The 18,231-nt window shown below is 38.9% G+C and overlaps 1 protein-coding gene across 1 annotated transcript in view; it reads right to left on the bottom strand.

Annotated features, from left to right (window-relative positions):
- Positions 1–18,231, bottom strand: part of LOC136249431 (fibroblast growth factor receptor 3-like) — a 126,615-nt gene that overhangs the window by 23,856 nt on the left and 84,528 nt on the right. The window contains exon 11 of the mRNA XM_066041436.1: positions 1,605–1,822. Within this exon, the coding sequence (XP_065897508.1) occupies positions 1,605–1,822 (218 nt within the window). The remainder of the gene's footprint in view (positions 1–1,604; positions 1,823–18,231) is intronic.

Below are 18,231 nucleotides of genomic sequence, written 5' to 3'. Positions count from 1 at the left end.
ACATCCAATTCTGTAAACGTTGGAGACCATAACTCAGTGTTCAAGTAACATATTAACCTGAAAATTTCACCATGTATTCAGCTATAGTGGTGCTCACCACTGCCCAAATTTCAAGGCAATAGCTCTTTCCAATCTGAAATTATCAGTTGTCAAAGTTGGCAAATTGGATGTGTGTGGAAGACCCCTTTTCGCAAATCCGGTCACATATGTATTATATATATATAATTTGTACATTTACTGATAAAATATTTAAAGTACATCTACTTCATCTTTTCTTCTTCCTGTAGTAAAGAAAAAAAACATAGGTTAAAAAAGTCCCAAAGCTGGCCATAGGCCGGCTTTGGGGTATACAAATACAAAAAGAAATGAAATCTAATCCAAAACAGCCAAGCTGTAAAAAAAGTGTGCGGCCCTCAGAAAGGCTATGGTGAAAAAAGATGTGAAATCCAAGGTGGCGGCCAAGAAATGGCTGTGATGGTAGGTTAATGGTAAAAATTTTAATGACAATTTAGGTAAATTTTGTGAAGCGGCACAAAAATTCACCTGAATTGTCGTTATTAAAATTTTTACCATTAACCTACCATCACAGCCATTTCTTGGCCGCCACCTTGGATTTCACATCTTTTTTCACCATAGCCTTTCTGAGGGCCGCACACTTTTTTTACAGCTTGGCTGTTTTGGATTAGATTTATTAAACCACAAGCATGTCTACTTACTTCTCTTGTGCAAAAGTGCATATGAACTATACAACTTTATAGTGCTATATATTTTATAGTGATAACATGCTTATGAGGGATATGACTAAAATATACGTACAATTGACGAGAGCACGCAGCGCTTGTGTGAGAGTGCGTATATTTAGTCATATCCCGAGTGATCGTGTTATAACTGTTATATTCTACACCCCAGTAGATGAAAGCGATTATAGATAGTAAGTTATACTGAAACAGCACCTTCTGGAGATGGAAATCAATACAAATTCTTGATGGATCAGACGTTTTACACTTTTAGTGGTGCCACGCCCACATAGTTGCGATTAGTGAGCTATCCACGAAGGAGACAAGAGTTCATCGAAATTTGTTCCAGTTCCTGAGGTGAATAATTGTTGTTTAATTTAGGCGCTTGTTATTAGGGACTTGTTTACCGTTTAGATAAGGATTTCGCAGAATGTGTGAAGTTACACCATATATGGGAAATGTAGCACACTTTATATACCACACCTGTGGTTGAGATCAAAAGCACTGCGCTGTGGTATATAACTGATATACCACGCTTTGTGGCTACGTTTCCCATATATGGTGTAACTTCACACATTCTGCGAAATAACTAGCATAATAACTAGCATAATAACATAATAACTAGCATAATAACTAGCATTTTTTTTGGAACTTATATTTTTTACCCGTTGTTTTTGATGTGTTTTATTACAAAATTACTATTGTGCATAGATCAATGGTTACCCAAAATTCAGTCACATATAATATTGTGTCACGATGTCTAAAATATGTTACATGGATGAGCTCTTGTATTTTGAACATATGTATGCTACTGATCAATAATTAAATAATGTATTGCAACAAGGGATATGTACACAGTTCATTTACCGGAAACAGATGAATTGGAAATCTGTGTTCCTTTTCAGTCAAGTACTTTCCATCATGTCCAACAAAAGTGTCATTGACAGTATCAAAATGAACAAAAACTACATAATTCTGCAAATCAAGCTCATTGTTTCTTTCCCAAGATACATTTATATGACACTCTGTCTTGTTTACAACACAATCAGAAGCTGTGACATTTCTAGGTGGACTAGGAAGGTGACCTATATAATTATAATAATATTAATATACACATATGCATATCATGGACTACAAAGCATTTAAACAATCCACTACATATTAGTGCAATTGCTCCGTACATACATACAGTATTTACATTACACAGTGGAACTGTTTTCTTTGGACACTTATTATCTGGACAGGTCAAATCACACCCATGGTTTGTATAAAGAGTAACCAAATGATTGAATTTAATCCTAATATAGTAGTATCTGAAAAGATAACATTCTTACACTTGAGAATTTGACCATGTATGTAGCTAGTCTATTGATGACTAGATTGGATAAATGTTATAACAACATGGTTTGTGCTTGACTACTGTTTATTTCAGGTCATGCATATGAACAAGAGATATGAAAAATAGTGTGCACTAGATTTTTCTAACAAAAGAAATTTACTATACACAATTAATACAACTGCATGTATAGTAACAAATTCAATGGGATTAATGTATATACACTATGGTAGCTAGGGACCACAAAGGAGTAGGCGTGGACCACAAAATAGCATCACCTAAAAACCAGCCTCAATTTTCCCAGACGACGATGAAGCACTATTGGTTAAGTCAAACTAAGCCCAAAGAAGCTTTCAGATCGAGCCAAAATGCCTTCAAAAAGTTGCTATGGAATTAAAAAAAAAATTTAATGGAATTTTCTACTGACTGATTGACTGAGTAAGTAGCTGACTGATTCCTTCAGACAAGTGTAAAACTCAATAACGGCTAAGGCTATGGGCTTGATTTTTTCACTGTTCGATGTCCCTTAGGCCCGAGAGGTGCCTTTTGGTATACTGCAGTATGTACAATGTGTTCTTCATGGACTTACCAGTGTCCTCCTTTGTGTCCCATTCATCTTTGCTGACAGCGAACAGTGTTGATTTGGTGGTAGCACGTGATGGCTTCCCTTCGTAACAGAAATTGTCCGTATTTTTCATAGTATAGCTATTTTTTGACTGCAGAGGTGCTTTTCGAACAGTTCTTGATTCGTACTGTTGTGTAACAAGTTGAACATAGCTGACAACAAAGCATGACGGATTCACTTTTCAGACGATAATTGATATAGCTGGGGCACGCGGCAACATTCTTTTCTTTCGGTATATACGTGGATTGCAGAGGTGCTTTTCGAACAGCTCTTCATTTGTAATGCTGTGTAATGGGTTGAACATAGCTGACAACGAAGCGTAATGGATACTTCACTGTTCAGACAATAATTGATATAGCTGGGGCACACGGCGCCATTTCAGATGCGGTATGCGTGGGTTCACCAGTCATAATAATTATTTTACAAAAAAGTTAACAAACAAGTACACAAAAATTAGAACTTTTAGCTAGAGTAGGGACCACAGCACATCGATAAAAAGTACTGAAACAAGTTGGAGTAGTCCATGATATTAAATCACAGTAAAACAATAAGAAGTGTTATATCCTTACTGTCCATTTCCGTTATGGTATCTTGAGCACAGCAGGGATATAACACTACTTATTGTTTTACTGTGATTTAATATCATGCACTACTCCAGCTTGTTTCAGTACTTTTTATTGATGTGCTGTGGTCCCTACTCTAGCTGAAAATTCTAATTTTTTTGTGTACTTGTGTATAATAGGAATCACAAAGATCTGCACCTTACCACAAAAAATGTTAACCTTACATATGCCTTTGCACTTCCTTTGGCAGTATTTCACCCAAAAATGTTTTCAGTGCAACCAGAACTAAATTGCTACAAAATTAAAATTATTTAGTGGAGTTTTCTACTTTTCTTTTGACTGACTGATTGACTAACTGTCTAACTATCTAATGCCTCAATGTAATGATTTACAGACTTGATCCAACAATGTTAATGCCTTTTGGTATACCACAGTAAGTACAATCAAGAGTTCATAATAGTGTAGGGAGATTATCGGACTTCGCTACACCCAATGAAAAATGAAAAACACCTTAGTTTGGTCAGGTGGTCTGCATTGAATCCCCATGGCTAATAGATGTGTTACTTACACTATCATGCGTTTCAGAATGGCGACTATGATGAAATCTCATTTTAAGACATCACGCGTGATGTTGATATCTGTGGCTTTCCAGGTTAGTTGGTTGTATCTTTCTCTTTGTACTAGTTCCTCAACACATTGTGCCATACTTTTCTCAAGTACACTGTTCTTTCACTTTGTAGCTTCAGTCTCTCAACATGTACATGTATGCGCATGCCCACTGCACTTATAATTATTCACCAATCAACACAAATCACCGAGTCATTTGAACGATGCCATAGGACTTTACAGGTTCATTTTTCACAGGGTATAGCATAGTTTGACACTCTCCTTACACCATTCTAAACTCTTGATACAATGCATGCATCATGGACTTCATTTTGTGTTCCATTTCTTTTCAAGGTGCTGATTCATGGTAGCACATCAAATGTAATGGCTTCACGCTGATAATCACCAATAATTTCTGCATCACACCACTAACATTTGTAGTGAGCAGATCTTTCTGTTCTCCCAGCTTGATAGACTACCACCCCTAGCACAAGGTACAACTTATAACTGTAAATCCGTTAGTGGCAGAGTCCTTTGCACCTCCAATACACTGAATGACTGATTGGAGTAACAAGAAGCCAAGACAGCATCAAAGCCACTCTATAACCATGGAGTACTCTTCTCCCTACTTAGCTAATAAAAGGGATGTCAAACACTCACAAATGACTATCTTCATGAGTCAATCCCCTGCTGTGGTAGACATAACTATATGATGTTAAACAAGTGCGTTCAACTTCATGAATGTGCAGTTTGATGCTTGTTTCTTAAAGTTGAAGAGAGGTGGTAGAACTGCTACAAAGAGCAAGTGGATTAAAGACATGAAACATCCACTAAGATCTCTCAGAATAGCCACCCCAAAAACCTTCATGACAATGTCCAGCTTATTGAGTGTTAGAGGCATATCAAGACACACGATAGTGTGTCGTGCGACCCAAGAAGCCGGCGTGCCACACCTTGAGTATATTAACAGGAAGAAAGAAAACGCAATTTTCACACCGATGTAGCTCTGTGATCCCTTATCCGATTGGAACCAAATTTGCTGGAGACGTGCCGCCCAGTTAGGGTAGTCTACATACCAAATTTGAAGAAAATCGCTCCAGCCATTTCCGAGATACGAGCGAACAAAATTTCGTTTTAATTTCTTCGTTTTTTTCTTCTTCTTCATCTTCATTTCGCACACTTCGCAAAATTCGCCATAAAACACGAATGCGTGCTCGGATTTGGCTGAAATTTGGCACACTTAAAGGGCTCATTAAGGCGGATCTCCGTACCACCTTTGGTAGGAATCCGATGAACATTCACGGAGTTATGACCGATTATTTGCGTAAAATAAGGTCGAAGGTCTGTCACGCCTACAGGGTAAACGCCTTGGAGGAATCAGTTGAAAAGTGATATGTAGATGGAGCAACCATCGTAGGAGTGCCTTTTTGTGGTTTGAAAGGAATCGGGATAAAGACCATGGAGATATGACACGAAACCCAACCTGTGTCAAAATTACGCGATCGATTTTTATGAATAAAAAAACTATTAGTTTTCGTATCTACCAGGCAAACCGCTTAGAGCAACGAGCTGAAAATCAGTATGTAGCTGGAATAATCATCATAGAAAGTCCTTGCAGTAGTACAGAAGAATCGGATTACAAATCACTGAGTTATGATTCGAAAGGCAACTAGGTGCAGCAAATAAAATGCGAGATCGAGATACTCTAATAGAACAGTCACCCTAATAAAGCATTCAGCTGCATTTATAATTTACTCAGTTATATTACATTGTAAGTTATTCTGTAGGGAATTCAGCTACAAACAAGTCACCCTGTAGTCAGATCAGCTAGAAGAAGGTACCTAATAGAGAGTTCAGCTACAAATAAGCCATCATGTAGAGAGTTCAGCTCAAATAAATCACCTTGTAGAGAATTCAGCTACAAACAAATTGCCCTGTAGAGAGATCAGCTAGAAGAAGTTACCTTGTAGAGAGTTCAGTTACAAAGAAACAATCATGCAAAGAGTTTAGCTGCAAACAAATCACCCAGTAGAAAGTTTTGCTATTAACAGATCACACTGTAGATAGTTCAGTTAGAAACAAGTCATCCTGTAGATAGATCAGCTAGAAGAAGTCACTTTGTAGAGAGTTCAGCTACAAAGAAACCACCATGTAAAAGAGTTCAGCTGCAAACAAATCACCTGTAGAGAATTCAACTACAAACAAATCACCCTGTAGAAAGATCAGCTAGAAGAAGTTACCTTGTAGAGAGTTCAGCAACAAACAAATCACCCTGTAGAAAGTTCAGTTACAAACAAGTCACCCTGTAGAGAGATCAGCTAGAAACAAGTCATCCTGTAGAGAGTTCAGCTACAAGAAGTTATGTTGTACAGAGTTCAGCTACAAAGAAACTACCATGTAGAGAGTTCAGCTGCAAATAAATCGCCCTGTAGAGAGTTCAGCTACAAACAAATCACCCTGTAGAAAGGTCAGCTAGAAGAAGTTACCTTGTAGAGAGTTCAGCCACAAACAAATCACCCTGTAGAGAGTTCAGCTAGAAACAAGTCACCCTGTAGAGAGATCAGCTAGAAACAAGCCACCAGTAGAGAGTTCAGCTAGAAGAAGTTACATTGTAGAGAGTTCAGCTACAAACAAGTCACCATGTAGAGAGTTCAGCTAGAAGAAGTTACCTTGTAGAGAGTTCAGCTACAAACAAATCACCCTGTAGAGAGTTCAGCTACAAACAAGTCACCCTGTAGAGAGATCAGCTAGAAACAAGTCATCCTGTAGAGAGTTCAGCTAGAAGAAGTTACCTTGTAGAGAGTTCAGCTACAAACAAATCACCCTATAGACAGTTCAGCTACAAACAAGTCACCCTGTAGAGAGATCAGCTAGAAACAAGTCATCCTGTAGAGAGTTCAGCTAGAAGAAGTTACATTGTAGAGAGTTCAGCTACAAAGAAACTACCATGTAGAGAGTTCAGCTGCAAACGAATCGCCCTGCAGAAAATTCAGCTACAAACAAATTACCCCGTAAAAATATCAGCTAGAAGAAGTTACCTTGTAGAGAGTTCAGCTACAAACAAATCACCCTGTAGAGAGTTCAGCTACAAACAAATCACCCTGTAGAAAGGTCAGCTAGAAGAAGTTACCTTGTAGAGAGTTCAGCTACAAACAAATCACCCTGTAGAGAGTTCAGCTACAAACAAATCACCCTGTAGAAAGGTCAGCTAGAAGAAGTTACCTTGTAGAGAGTTCAGCTACAAACAAATCACCCTGTAGCGAGTTCAGCTACAAACAAGTCACCCTGTAGAGAGATCAGCTAGAAACAAGTCATCCTGTAGAGAGTTCAGCTAGAAGAAGTTACCTCGTAGAGAGTTCAGCTACAAACAAATCACCCTGTAGACAGTTCAGCTACAAACAAGTCACCCTGTAGAGAGATCAGCTAGAAACAAGTCATCCTGTAGAGAGTTCAGCTAGAAGAAGTTACATTGTACAGAGTTCAGCTACAAAGAAACTACCATGTAGAGAATTCAGCTACAAACAAATCACCCTGTAGAAAGGTCAGCTAGAAGAAGTTACCTTGTAGAGAGTTCAGCTACAAACAAATCACCCTGTAGAGAGTTCAGCTAGAAACAAGTCACCCTGTAGAGAGATCAGCTAGAAGAAGTTACATTGTAGAGAGTTCAGCCACAAAGAAGCTACCTTGTAGAGAGTTCAGCTGCAAACAAATCGCCCTGTAGAGAATTCAGCTACAAACAAATCACCCTGTAGAAAGGTCAGCTAGAAGAATTTACCTTGTAGAGAGTTCAGCTACAAACAAATCACCCTGTAGAGAGTTCAGCTACAAACAAGTCACCATGTAGAGAGTTCAGCTAGAAGAAGTTACATTGTAGAGAGTTCAGCTACAAAGAAACTACCATGTAGAGAGTTCAGCTGCAAACAAATCGCCCTGCAGAGAATTCAGCTACAAACAAATTACCCTGTAAAAAGATCAGCTAGAAGAAGTTACCTTGTAGAGAGTTCAGCTACAAACAAATCACCCTGTAGAGAGTTCAGCTAGAAACAAGTCACCCTGTAGAGAGATCAACTGAAACAAGCCACCCGTGAGAGTTCAGCTAGAATAAGTTACACTGTAGAGAGTTCGGCTACAAAGAAACTACCATGTAGAGAGTTTAGCTGCAAACAAATTGCCCTGTAGAGAATTCAGCTACAAACAAATCACCCTGTAGAAAGATCAGCTAGAAGAAGTTACCTTGTTGAGAGTTCAGCTACAAACAAATCACCCTGTAGAGAGTTCAGCTACAAACAAGTCACCCTGTAGAGAGATCAGCTAGAAACAAGTCATCCTGTAGAGAGTTCAGCTAGAAGAAGTTACATTGTAGAAAGTTCAGCTACAAAGAAACTACCATGTAGAGAGTTTAGCTGCAAACAAAGCGCCCTGTAGAGAATTCAGCTACAAACAAATCACCCTGTAGAAAGATCAGCTAGAAGAAGTACCTTGTAGAGAGTTCAGCTACAAACAAATCACCTTGTAGAGAGTTCAGCTACAAACAAGTCACCCTGTAGAGAGATCAACTGAAACAAGCCACCCGTGAGAGTTCAGCTAGAATAAGTTACACTGTAGAGAGTTCGGCTACAAAGAAACTACCATGTAGAGAGTTCAGCTGCAAACAAATTGCCCTGTAGAGAATTCAGCTACAAACAAATCACCCTGTAGAAAGATCAGCTAGAAGAAGTTACCTTGTTGAGAGTTCAGCTACAAACAAATCACCCTGTAGAGAGTTCAGCTACAAACAAGTCACCCTGTAGAGAGATCAGCTAGAAACAAGTCATGCTGTAGAGAGTTCAGCTAGAAGAAGTTACATTGTAGAAAGTTCAGCTACAAAGAAACTACCATGTAGAGAGTTTAGCTGCAAACAAAGCGCCCTGTAGAGAATTCAGCTACAAACAAATCACCCTGTAGAAAGATCAGCTAGAAGAAGTTACCTTGTAGAGAGTTCAGCTACAAACAAATCACCCTGTAGAGAGTTCAGCTACAAACAAGTTTTCCGGTAGAGGGATCAGCTAGAAGGATCACCTTGCAGAGAGGTCAGCTACAAAGAAATCACCCTGCTTCATCTTTTCTTCTTCCTGTAGTAAAGAAAAAAATGACAGGTTAAAAAGCCCTAAAGCCGGCCATAGGCCGGCTTTGGGGTATACGAATGCAAAAAGAAGTGAAATCTAATCCAAAACAGCCAAGCTGTAAAAAAAGAGTGCGGCCCTGAGAAAGGCTATGGTGAAAAAAGATGTGAAATCCAAGGTGGCGGCCAAGAAATGGCTGTGATGGTAGGTTAATGGTAAAAATTTTAATAACAACAATTCAGTGAATTTTGTGCTGCTTGGTCTTGGCACAAAATTCACTTGAATTGTCGTTATTAAAATTTTTACCATTAACCTACCATCACAGCCATTTCTTGGCCGCCACCTTGGATTTCACATCTTTTTTCACCATAGCCTTTCTCAGGGCCGCACTCTTTTTTTACAGCTTGGCTGTTTTGGATTAGATCAAGACACACGGTAGTGTGTCGTGCGGCCAAGAAAGCCGGCGACCACACCGTGAGTATATTTACAGGAAGAAAGAAAACAGCTTTTTCACGCATGCATAGCTCCATGGCCTCTTCTCCAAAGCACACTATTTTTGCATTATAGCTGTCCCCCAGGTAGGGTACGCCACACAGCAAATTAGATTAAATTCGCAACAGCCATTTGCGAGATATGGGCGTCCAAAATTTCGTTTTAATTTCTTCGTTTTTTTCTTCTTATGCCGTACGGGAGGCTACGGGGGCTTTGATTTCTTTTCGCACACTTTGCAAAAATTGCTATACAATGCAAACGTGTAACTTGATTGCCTCGATCTTTGGCACAAATTAAGAACGTGTAACGGTGGATTCACGTACCAAGTTTGTTGTAAGTCTGAGTAGTATTCAAGGAGTTATGGACGTTTATTCACGTAAAAACAGATCAAACTTCTGTCACGGCTACAGGGTAAACCAAGCATAGAAATAACTTGAAAATTGGTGTGTAGATAGGCTGATCATCGTAGCAGTGCCTTTTGATAGTTTGAATAGCAATAGAGTTACAGTGACAAAGTTATAAAGCAAAAACTAAGCAAGTGTAAAATCGCGGATCGAGATACTCTAATAGAGCAGTCACCACGGGTAAAAAAGGTGTGCAAAAAATGTCGAAAAAAACAACTTACCAGAGTTCGAACCAGGGACCTCCATACCTAACACCTCCATCCTTAACCACTGAACCACTGCTACCTTGACTGATCACCTTACTTAATTTCTGCTTTATAAATGAAATTTCTAGTTGAAATCTGCTTATAATCAAACGTTTGTAATTTCATAGATCTACCAATAGAAGTTCTAGACTGTTCTAGAACATTCTATGTATGTTCTATTAGAAGTCCTAAAAAAATGTGCACTCTATTAGAGTATTACAATAATATTATCAAATATTGAATTAAATCATGCAATGAAATACATTTATAAGTCTGTCTTCAATAATCATCATTGTATCTACATAGAAAAGAAGAAATGTGAGTAAAGACAAACCTCAAAGTCAGCCATAGGCTGGTTTTGGGGCCTTGTAAAGTACAAAAAGGAGTGAAATCCACACAAAAAACAGCCAAGCTGTGAAAAATGGTGCGGCCTTAAAAAGTCTGGGTGAAAAAAGTTGTGAAATCAAAGGTGGCGGCCAAGAAATGGCTGCAATGATGTTAATGCTAAAAATTTTAATAATGGCTGTGTGCATTGTTAAAATTTATTAGCATTAACATCATTGCAGCCATTTCTTGGCCGCCACCTTTGATTTCACAACTTTTTTCACCCAGGCTTTTTAAGGCCGCACCATTTTTCACAGCTTGGCTGTTTTTGTGTGGATATATATATCAAGACACACGATAGTATGTCGTGCGACCCAAGAAGCCGGCGCGCCACACCTTGAGTATATTAACAGGAAGAAAGAAAACGCAATTTTCACACCTATGTAGCTCTGTGATCCCTTATCCGATTGGAACCAAATTTGCTGGAGACGTGCCGCCCAGTTAGGGTAGTCTACATACCAAATTTGAAGAAAATCGCTCCAGCCATTTCCGAGATACGAGCGAACAAAATTTCGTTTTAATTTCTTCTTCTTCATCTTCATTTCGCACACTTCGCAAAATTCGCCATAAAACACGAATGCGTGCTCGGATTTGGCTGAAATTTGGCACACTTAAAGGGCTCATTAAGGCGGATCTCCGTACCACCTTTGGTAGGAATCCGATGAACATTCACGGAGTTATGACCGATTATTTGCGTAAAATAAGGTCGAAGGTCTGTCACGCCTACAGGGTAAACGCCTTGGAGGAATCAGTTGAAAAGTGATATGTAGATGGAGCAACCATCGTAGGAGTGCCTTTTTGTGGTTTGAAAGGAATCGGGATAAAGACCATGGAGATATGACACGAAACCCAACCTGTGTCAAAATTACGCGATCGATTTTTATGAATAAAAAAACTATTAGTTTTCGTATCTACCAGGCAAACCGCTTAGAGCAACGAGCTGAAAATCAGTATGTAGCTGGAATAATCATCATAGAAAGTCCTTGCAGTAGTACAGAAGAATCGGATTACAAATCACTGAGTTATGATTCGAAAGGCAACTAGGTGCAGCAAATAAAATGCGAGATCGAGATACTCTAATAGAACAGTCACCCTAATAAAGCATTCAGCTGCATTTATAATTTACTCAGTTATATTACATTGTAAGTTATTCTGTAGGGAATTCAGCTACAAACAAGTCACCCTGTAGTCAGATCAGCTAGAAGAAGGTACCTAATAGAGAGTTCAGCTACAAATAAGCCATCATGTAGAGAGTTCAGCTCAAATAAATCACCCTGTAGAGAATTCAACTACAAACAAATTGCCCTGTAGAGTAATCAGCTAGAAGAAGTTACCTTGTAGAGAGTTCAGTTACAAAGAAACAATCATGCAAAGAGTTTAGCTGCAAACAAATCACCCAGTAAAAAGTTCCGCTATTAACAGATCACACTGTAGAGAGTTCAGTTAGAAACAAGTCATCCTGTAGATAGATCAGCTAGAAGAAGTCACTTTGTAGAGAGTTCAGTTACAAAGAAACAATCATGCAAAGAGTTTAGCTGCAAACAAATCACCCAGTAGAAAGTTCCGCTATTAACAGATCACACTGTAGAAAGTTCAGTTAGAAACAAGTCATCCTGTAGATAGATCAGCTAGAAGAAGTCACTTTGTAGAGAGTTCAGCTACAAAGAAACCACCATGTAAAAGAGTTCAGCTGCAAACAAATCACCTGTAGAGAATTCAACTACAAACAAATCACCCTGTAGAAAGATCAGCTAGAAGAAGTTACCTTGTAGAGAGTTCAGCTACAAACAAATCACCCTGTAGAAAGTTCAGCTACAAACAAGTCACCCTATAGAGAGATCAGCTAGAAACAAGTCATCCTGTAGAGAGTTCAGCTAGAAGAAGTTACTTTGTACAGAGTTCAGCTACAAAGAAACTATCATGTAGAGAGTTCAGCTGCAAATAAATCGCCCTGTAGAGAATTCAGCTACAAACAAATCACCCTGTAGAAAGATCAGCTAGAAGAAGTTACCTTGTAGAGAGTTCAGCTACAAACAAATCACCCTGTAGAGAGTTCAGCTACAAAGAAACTACCATATAGAGAGTTCAGCTGCAAACAAATCGCCCTGTAGAGAATTCAGCTACAAACAAATCACCCTGTAGAAAAGTAGATTAGCTAGAAGAAGTTACCTTGTAGAGAGTTCAGCTACAAACAAATCACCCTGTAGAGAGTTCAGCTAGAAACAAGACACTCAGTAGAGAGATCAGCTAGAAACAAGCCACCCATAGAGAGTTCAGCTAGAATAAGTTACACTGTAGAGAGTTCGGCTACAAAGAAACTACCATGTAGAGAATTCAGCTTCAAACAAATCGCCTGTAGAGAATTCAGCTACAAACAAATCACCCTGTAGAAAGATCAGCTAGAAGAAGTTACCTTGTAGAGAGTTCAGCTACAAACAAATCACCCTGTAGACAGTTCAGCTACAAACAAGTCACCCTGTAGAGAGATCAGCTAGAAACAAGTCATCCTGTAGAGAGTTCAGCTAGAAGAAGTTACATTGTAGAGAGTTCAGCTACAAAGAAACTACCATGTAGAGAATTCAGCTACAAACAAATCACCCTATAGAAGGTCAGCTAGAAGAAGTTACCTTGTAGAGAGTTCAGCTACAAACAAATCACCCTGTAGAGAGTTCAGCTACAAACAAGTCACCATGTAGAGAGTTCAGCTAGAAGAAGTTACATTGTAGAGAGTTCAGCTACAAAAAAACTACCATGTAGAGAGTTCAGCTGCAAACAAATCGCCTGTAGAGAATTCAGCTACAAACAAATTACCCTGTAAAAAGATCAGCTAGAAGAAGTTACCTTGTAGAGAGTTCAGCTACAAACAAATCACCCTGTAGAAGTTCAGCTACAAACAAGTCACCCTGTAGAGAGATCAGCTAGAAACAAGCCACCCGTAGAGAGTTTAGCTAGAAGAAGTTACATTGTAGAGAGTTCAGCAGTTTAGCTGCAAACAAATCGCCCTGTAGAGAATTCAACTACAAACAAATCACCCTGTAGAAAGATCAGCTAGAAGAAGTTACCTTGTAGAGAGTTCAGCTACAAACAAATCACCTTGTAGAGAGTTCAGCTACAAACAAGTCACCCTGTAGAGAGATCAGCTAGAAACAAGCCACCCGTAGAGAGTTTAGCTAGAAGAAGTTACATTGTAGAGAGTTCAGCAGTTTAGCTGAAACAAATCGCCCTGTAGAGAGTTCAGCTACAAACAAATCACCCTGTAGAAAGATCAGCTAGAAGAAGTTACCTTGTAGAGAGTTCAGCTACAAACAAATCACCCTGTAGAGAGTTCAGCTACAAACAAGTCATCCGGTAGAGGGATCAGCTAGAAGGATCACCTTGCAGAGAGGTCAGCTACAAAGAAATCACCCTGCTTCATCTTTTCTTCTTCCTGTAGCAGACATGGGGCCAAGTACATGAGTACTTATACTTAAGTACACTTAAGTACAGATTTGAAAGTACTTGTACTTTACTTAAATACTTTCTTAATTTCCCCAGTGTACTTGTACTTATATTCAAGTACTTTGCTAAGTACTTGTATGTACTTGAGTACTTAAAGTACTTTTAAGTACTTGTAAGTACTGCAAACATTGTACGTAGTTTGTACACAGTGGGTGAAGGTGCAGTTTACAACTTTTTGCGATTCTTCTACTGCCTTCCCCAACCTTACTATGTACCATGTTGCCACGATTAATGATGTCATAGCAATAGCATTCTGGCAAACAAAACAATGCTGCTATTCAAGTCAGTGAATTTTAAGAGTTTAAGAGAGAGAATGGTTGACAAAAACCAACCCCCTAGGCGCACTTACATACTACAATACACTGAATACAGCATATATTTTACTACAGCAAAATGTACTTGTACTTTACTTAAGTACTTCCAGCATGTACTTGTACTTTATTTAAGTACTCTCTTGATTGCTGCTGGAGTACTTGTACTTGTACTTGGAAAATTCAAAAGTACTTGTACTTTACTTAAGTACTTTTAAATGTACTTGGCCCCATGTCTGTCCTGTAGTAAAGAAAAAAATGACAGGTTAAAAAGCCCTAAAGCCGGCCATAGGCCGGCTTTGGGGGTATACAAATGCAAAAAGAAGTGAAATCTAATCCAAAACAGCCAAGCTGTAAAAAAAGTGTGCGGCCCTGAGAAAGGCTATGGTGAAAAAAGATGTGAAATCCAAGGTGGCGGCCAAGAAATGGCTGTGATGGTAGGTTAATGGTAAAAATTTTAATAACAACAATTCAGGTGAATTTGGTGCCGCTTGGTCTTGGCACAAAATTCACCTGAGTTGTCGTTATTAAAATTTTTACCATTAACCTACCATCACAGCCATTTCTTGGCCGCCACCTTGGATTTCACATCTTTTTTCACCATAGCCTTTCTCAGGGCCGCACACTTTTTATACAGCTTGGCTGTTTTGGATTAGATATATATATATCAAGACACACAATAGTGTGTCGTGTGGCCCAAGAAGCCAGCGTGCCACACTATGGGTATATTGACAGGAAGAAAGAAAGTGTCATTTTCACATCTTTGTATCTTGGTGATCCCTTATCCGATTGGAATCAAATTTGCTACAGAGTTACCTGCCAGCCAGGGGAGTGTACATTCCAATTTTGAAGGAAATCGCTCCAGCCATTTCCGAGATACGAGCTGCTAAAGTTTCACTTTTTTCTTCGTTTTTTCTTCTTCGTGTTTTCGCACACTTGAAAACTTTGCTATAAAACACAAATGCGTACTCTGATCACCTTGAAATTTGGCACAGAGAAAGGGAGGCCAAAGGCAAATCCTAGCATCAACTTTGGTGCAAATCTGATGAATGGTTCAGGATTTATTAACTGATTATTCGCGTAAAACAAGATCGATTGTTGTCACGCCTACAAGGTAAACCGCTTCATGGAATGAGTTGAAAATTGCTATGTAGATGGAGTAACCATCGTAGGAGTGCCTTTTGGTGGTTTGAAAGGAATCGAGATAAAGACCATGGAGATATGACACAAAACCCAACCTGTGTCACAATTACGTGATCGATTTTTATGAATAAAAAAGTATTAGTTTTTATGCCTACTAGGCAAACCGCTTAGAGTAATGAGCTAAAAATCGGTGTATAGCTGGAATAATCTTCATAGAAAGTCCTTGCAGTAGTACAGAAGAATCCAATTACAAACCACTAAGTTATGATTCGAAAGTCAACTCCGTGTAGCAATTGCGAGGGGTGTGACACCTTTACAAATCTGTACATGATTTGAAATCTGATTTGTGATTTGCAATTGGATCTGTGATTTGAAACTTGACTTGAAACTTCACACATGATTGCCGTAGTCTGATTTGTGATGTTATAACAGTGTTCTGAAGGACAGTAGCCCATGATTAAAACTAGTATTGTATCACTGTGAGTTTGTATTGTTTAGAAATATGTTTTCGAGAGTAGTTTTCAAGCAGTTTTAATTATTTGCGCGGGTGAAACCACTTGAGATTTTGTTGATTTGTGATTTGGTAGCTGAAGGGCGTACGTGATTTGGAGAGGTGTCATACCCCCGAGCAAATGCGAGATCGAGATACCCTAATAGAACAGTCACCCTAATAGAGCATTCAGCTAATTTATTTACTCTATTATAGAATTCTATTACATTGCAAGTTATTTTGTAGGGAGTTCAGCTGCAAACAGTTAGTCTTATAGACAGTTCAGCAAGAAGCAAGTCACCCTATAGAGAGTTCAGCTACAAATATATCACTGTAGTGATTCAGAACATTACAAGTCACACTGAAGAGAGTTCAGCTATAAACAAGTTATGCACCCTGTAGAGAGTTCGGCTACACTCTCTAGAGAATTCAGCTACAAACAAGTCACTGTGAAGAGAGTTCAGCTACAAAGAAACTACCCTGTAGAGAGTTCATCTATACAAATAAGTTACCCTATAGAGATCAGCTGCAAACAAGTAACCCTGTAGAGAGTTCAGCTACAGACAAGTCACTTTATAATGTTCAGCTTTTTTATTTTTTTTATTTTATTTTTTTATGTACAAGTAAGTCACTCTGAAGAGAATTCAGCTACAAACAAGTCACTCTGTAGAGAAGTTTGCTACAAACAAGTCACAGTGTAGAGAGTTCAGCAACCAAAAAATCACCTTGTAAAGAGTTCAGCTATGCAAACAAGTTACTCTGTAGAGAGATCAGCTAGAAACAAGAGAGAGCTCAGCTAGAAGAAGTCACCCTGTAGAGATCTCAGCTGCAAAGAGAGATCAACTACAAACAAATCACCCTGCAGAGCGTTCAGCTATAAATAAATCACCCTGTAGAAAGTTCAAAGACAAACAAATCACCCTATATAGAGTTCAGTTACAAAAAAAAGATCACTCTGTAGAGAGTTCAGCTACAAAGAAACCATCCTGTAGAGAGTTCAGCTACAAACAAGTTACCCTACAGTGAGATCAGATTAAAACAAAAGATTTCAGCTACAAACAAATCACCCTGTAGAGAGTTCAGCTATACAAGTCACCCTGTAGAGAGATCAGCTAGAAGAAGTCACCGTCTAGAGAGATCAGCTAGAAGCAAGTCACCTTGTAGAGAGTTCAGCTTCAAACAAACCATCCTGTAGAGAGTTCAGCTACAAACAAATCACCCTGCCTAGAGTTCAGCTGCAAATAAATTACCCTGTAGAGAGTTCAGCTACAAACAGATCACCCTGTAGAGAGTTCAGCTAGATAAATGTCACCCTACAGAGAGATCAGGTCACCCTATAGAGAGATCAGCTAGAAGAAGTCATGCACCTTGTAGAGAGTTCAGCTACAAAGAACCCACTTTGTAGAGAGTTCAGCTAGAAACAAGTTATCCTATAGAGAGATCAGCTAGAAACAAGTCACCCTGTAGAGATTTCAGCTACAAACAGATCATCCTGTAGATAGTTCAGCTAGATACAAGTCACCCAGTAGAGAGATCAGCTAGAGGAAGTCACCTTGTAGAGAGATCAGCTAGAAACAAGTCACCTTGTAGAGAGTTCAGTGACAAAGAAACCATCCTGTAGAGAGTTCAGCTACAAACAAATCACGCTGTAGAGAGTTCAGGTATAAAATTCATCATGTAGATAGTTTTGATACAAACAAATCACCCTGTAGAGAGTTCAGCAAGATAAAAGTCACCCTGCTGAGTGATCAGGTCACCCTATAGAGAGATCAGCTAGAAGAAGTCACCTTGTAGAGAGTTCAGCTACAAACAAATCACCCTGTAGAGATTTCAGCAACAAACAGATCATCCTGTAAATAGTTCAGCTATAGATACAAGTCACCCTGTAGTAGAAGTCACCTTGTAGAGAGATCAGCTAGAAACAAGTCACCTTGTAGATACCAGCTACAAAGAAACCATCCAGTGGAGAGTTCAGCTACAAACAAATCACCCTGTAGAGAGTTCGGCTACAGGCAAATCACCCTGTAGAGAGTTCAGCTACATTTCAAGTCCCTTAGTAGAGAGATCAGCTGCAAGTTATCCAGTAGGGAATAGTAGACATGTAATAAATATATGTATATAATTTGTATAATTGCTGATAAAATCAAAAACAGTTGAAGTATTAAAAATCTGCTTTGTCTTTCTATTCTTCCTGTGGTAAAGAAAAAGGATAGGTTAAAAAAGCCTCAAAGTTGGCCTATATGGCTAGCTTTGGGTTATACAAATACAAAAAGAAGTGATATCTAATCAAAAACA

The sequence above is a fragment of the Dysidea avara genome, chromosome 3 (assembly GCF_963678975.1).
Source record: "Dysidea avara chromosome 3, odDysAvar1.4, whole genome shotgun sequence".
NCBI lineage: Eukaryota > Metazoa > Porifera > Demospongiae > Dictyoceratida > Dysideidae > Dysidea > Dysidea avara.
The sequence above is the reverse complement of the archived record's forward strand: the minus strand, read 5'-3'. Positions and strand labels throughout refer to the sequence as shown.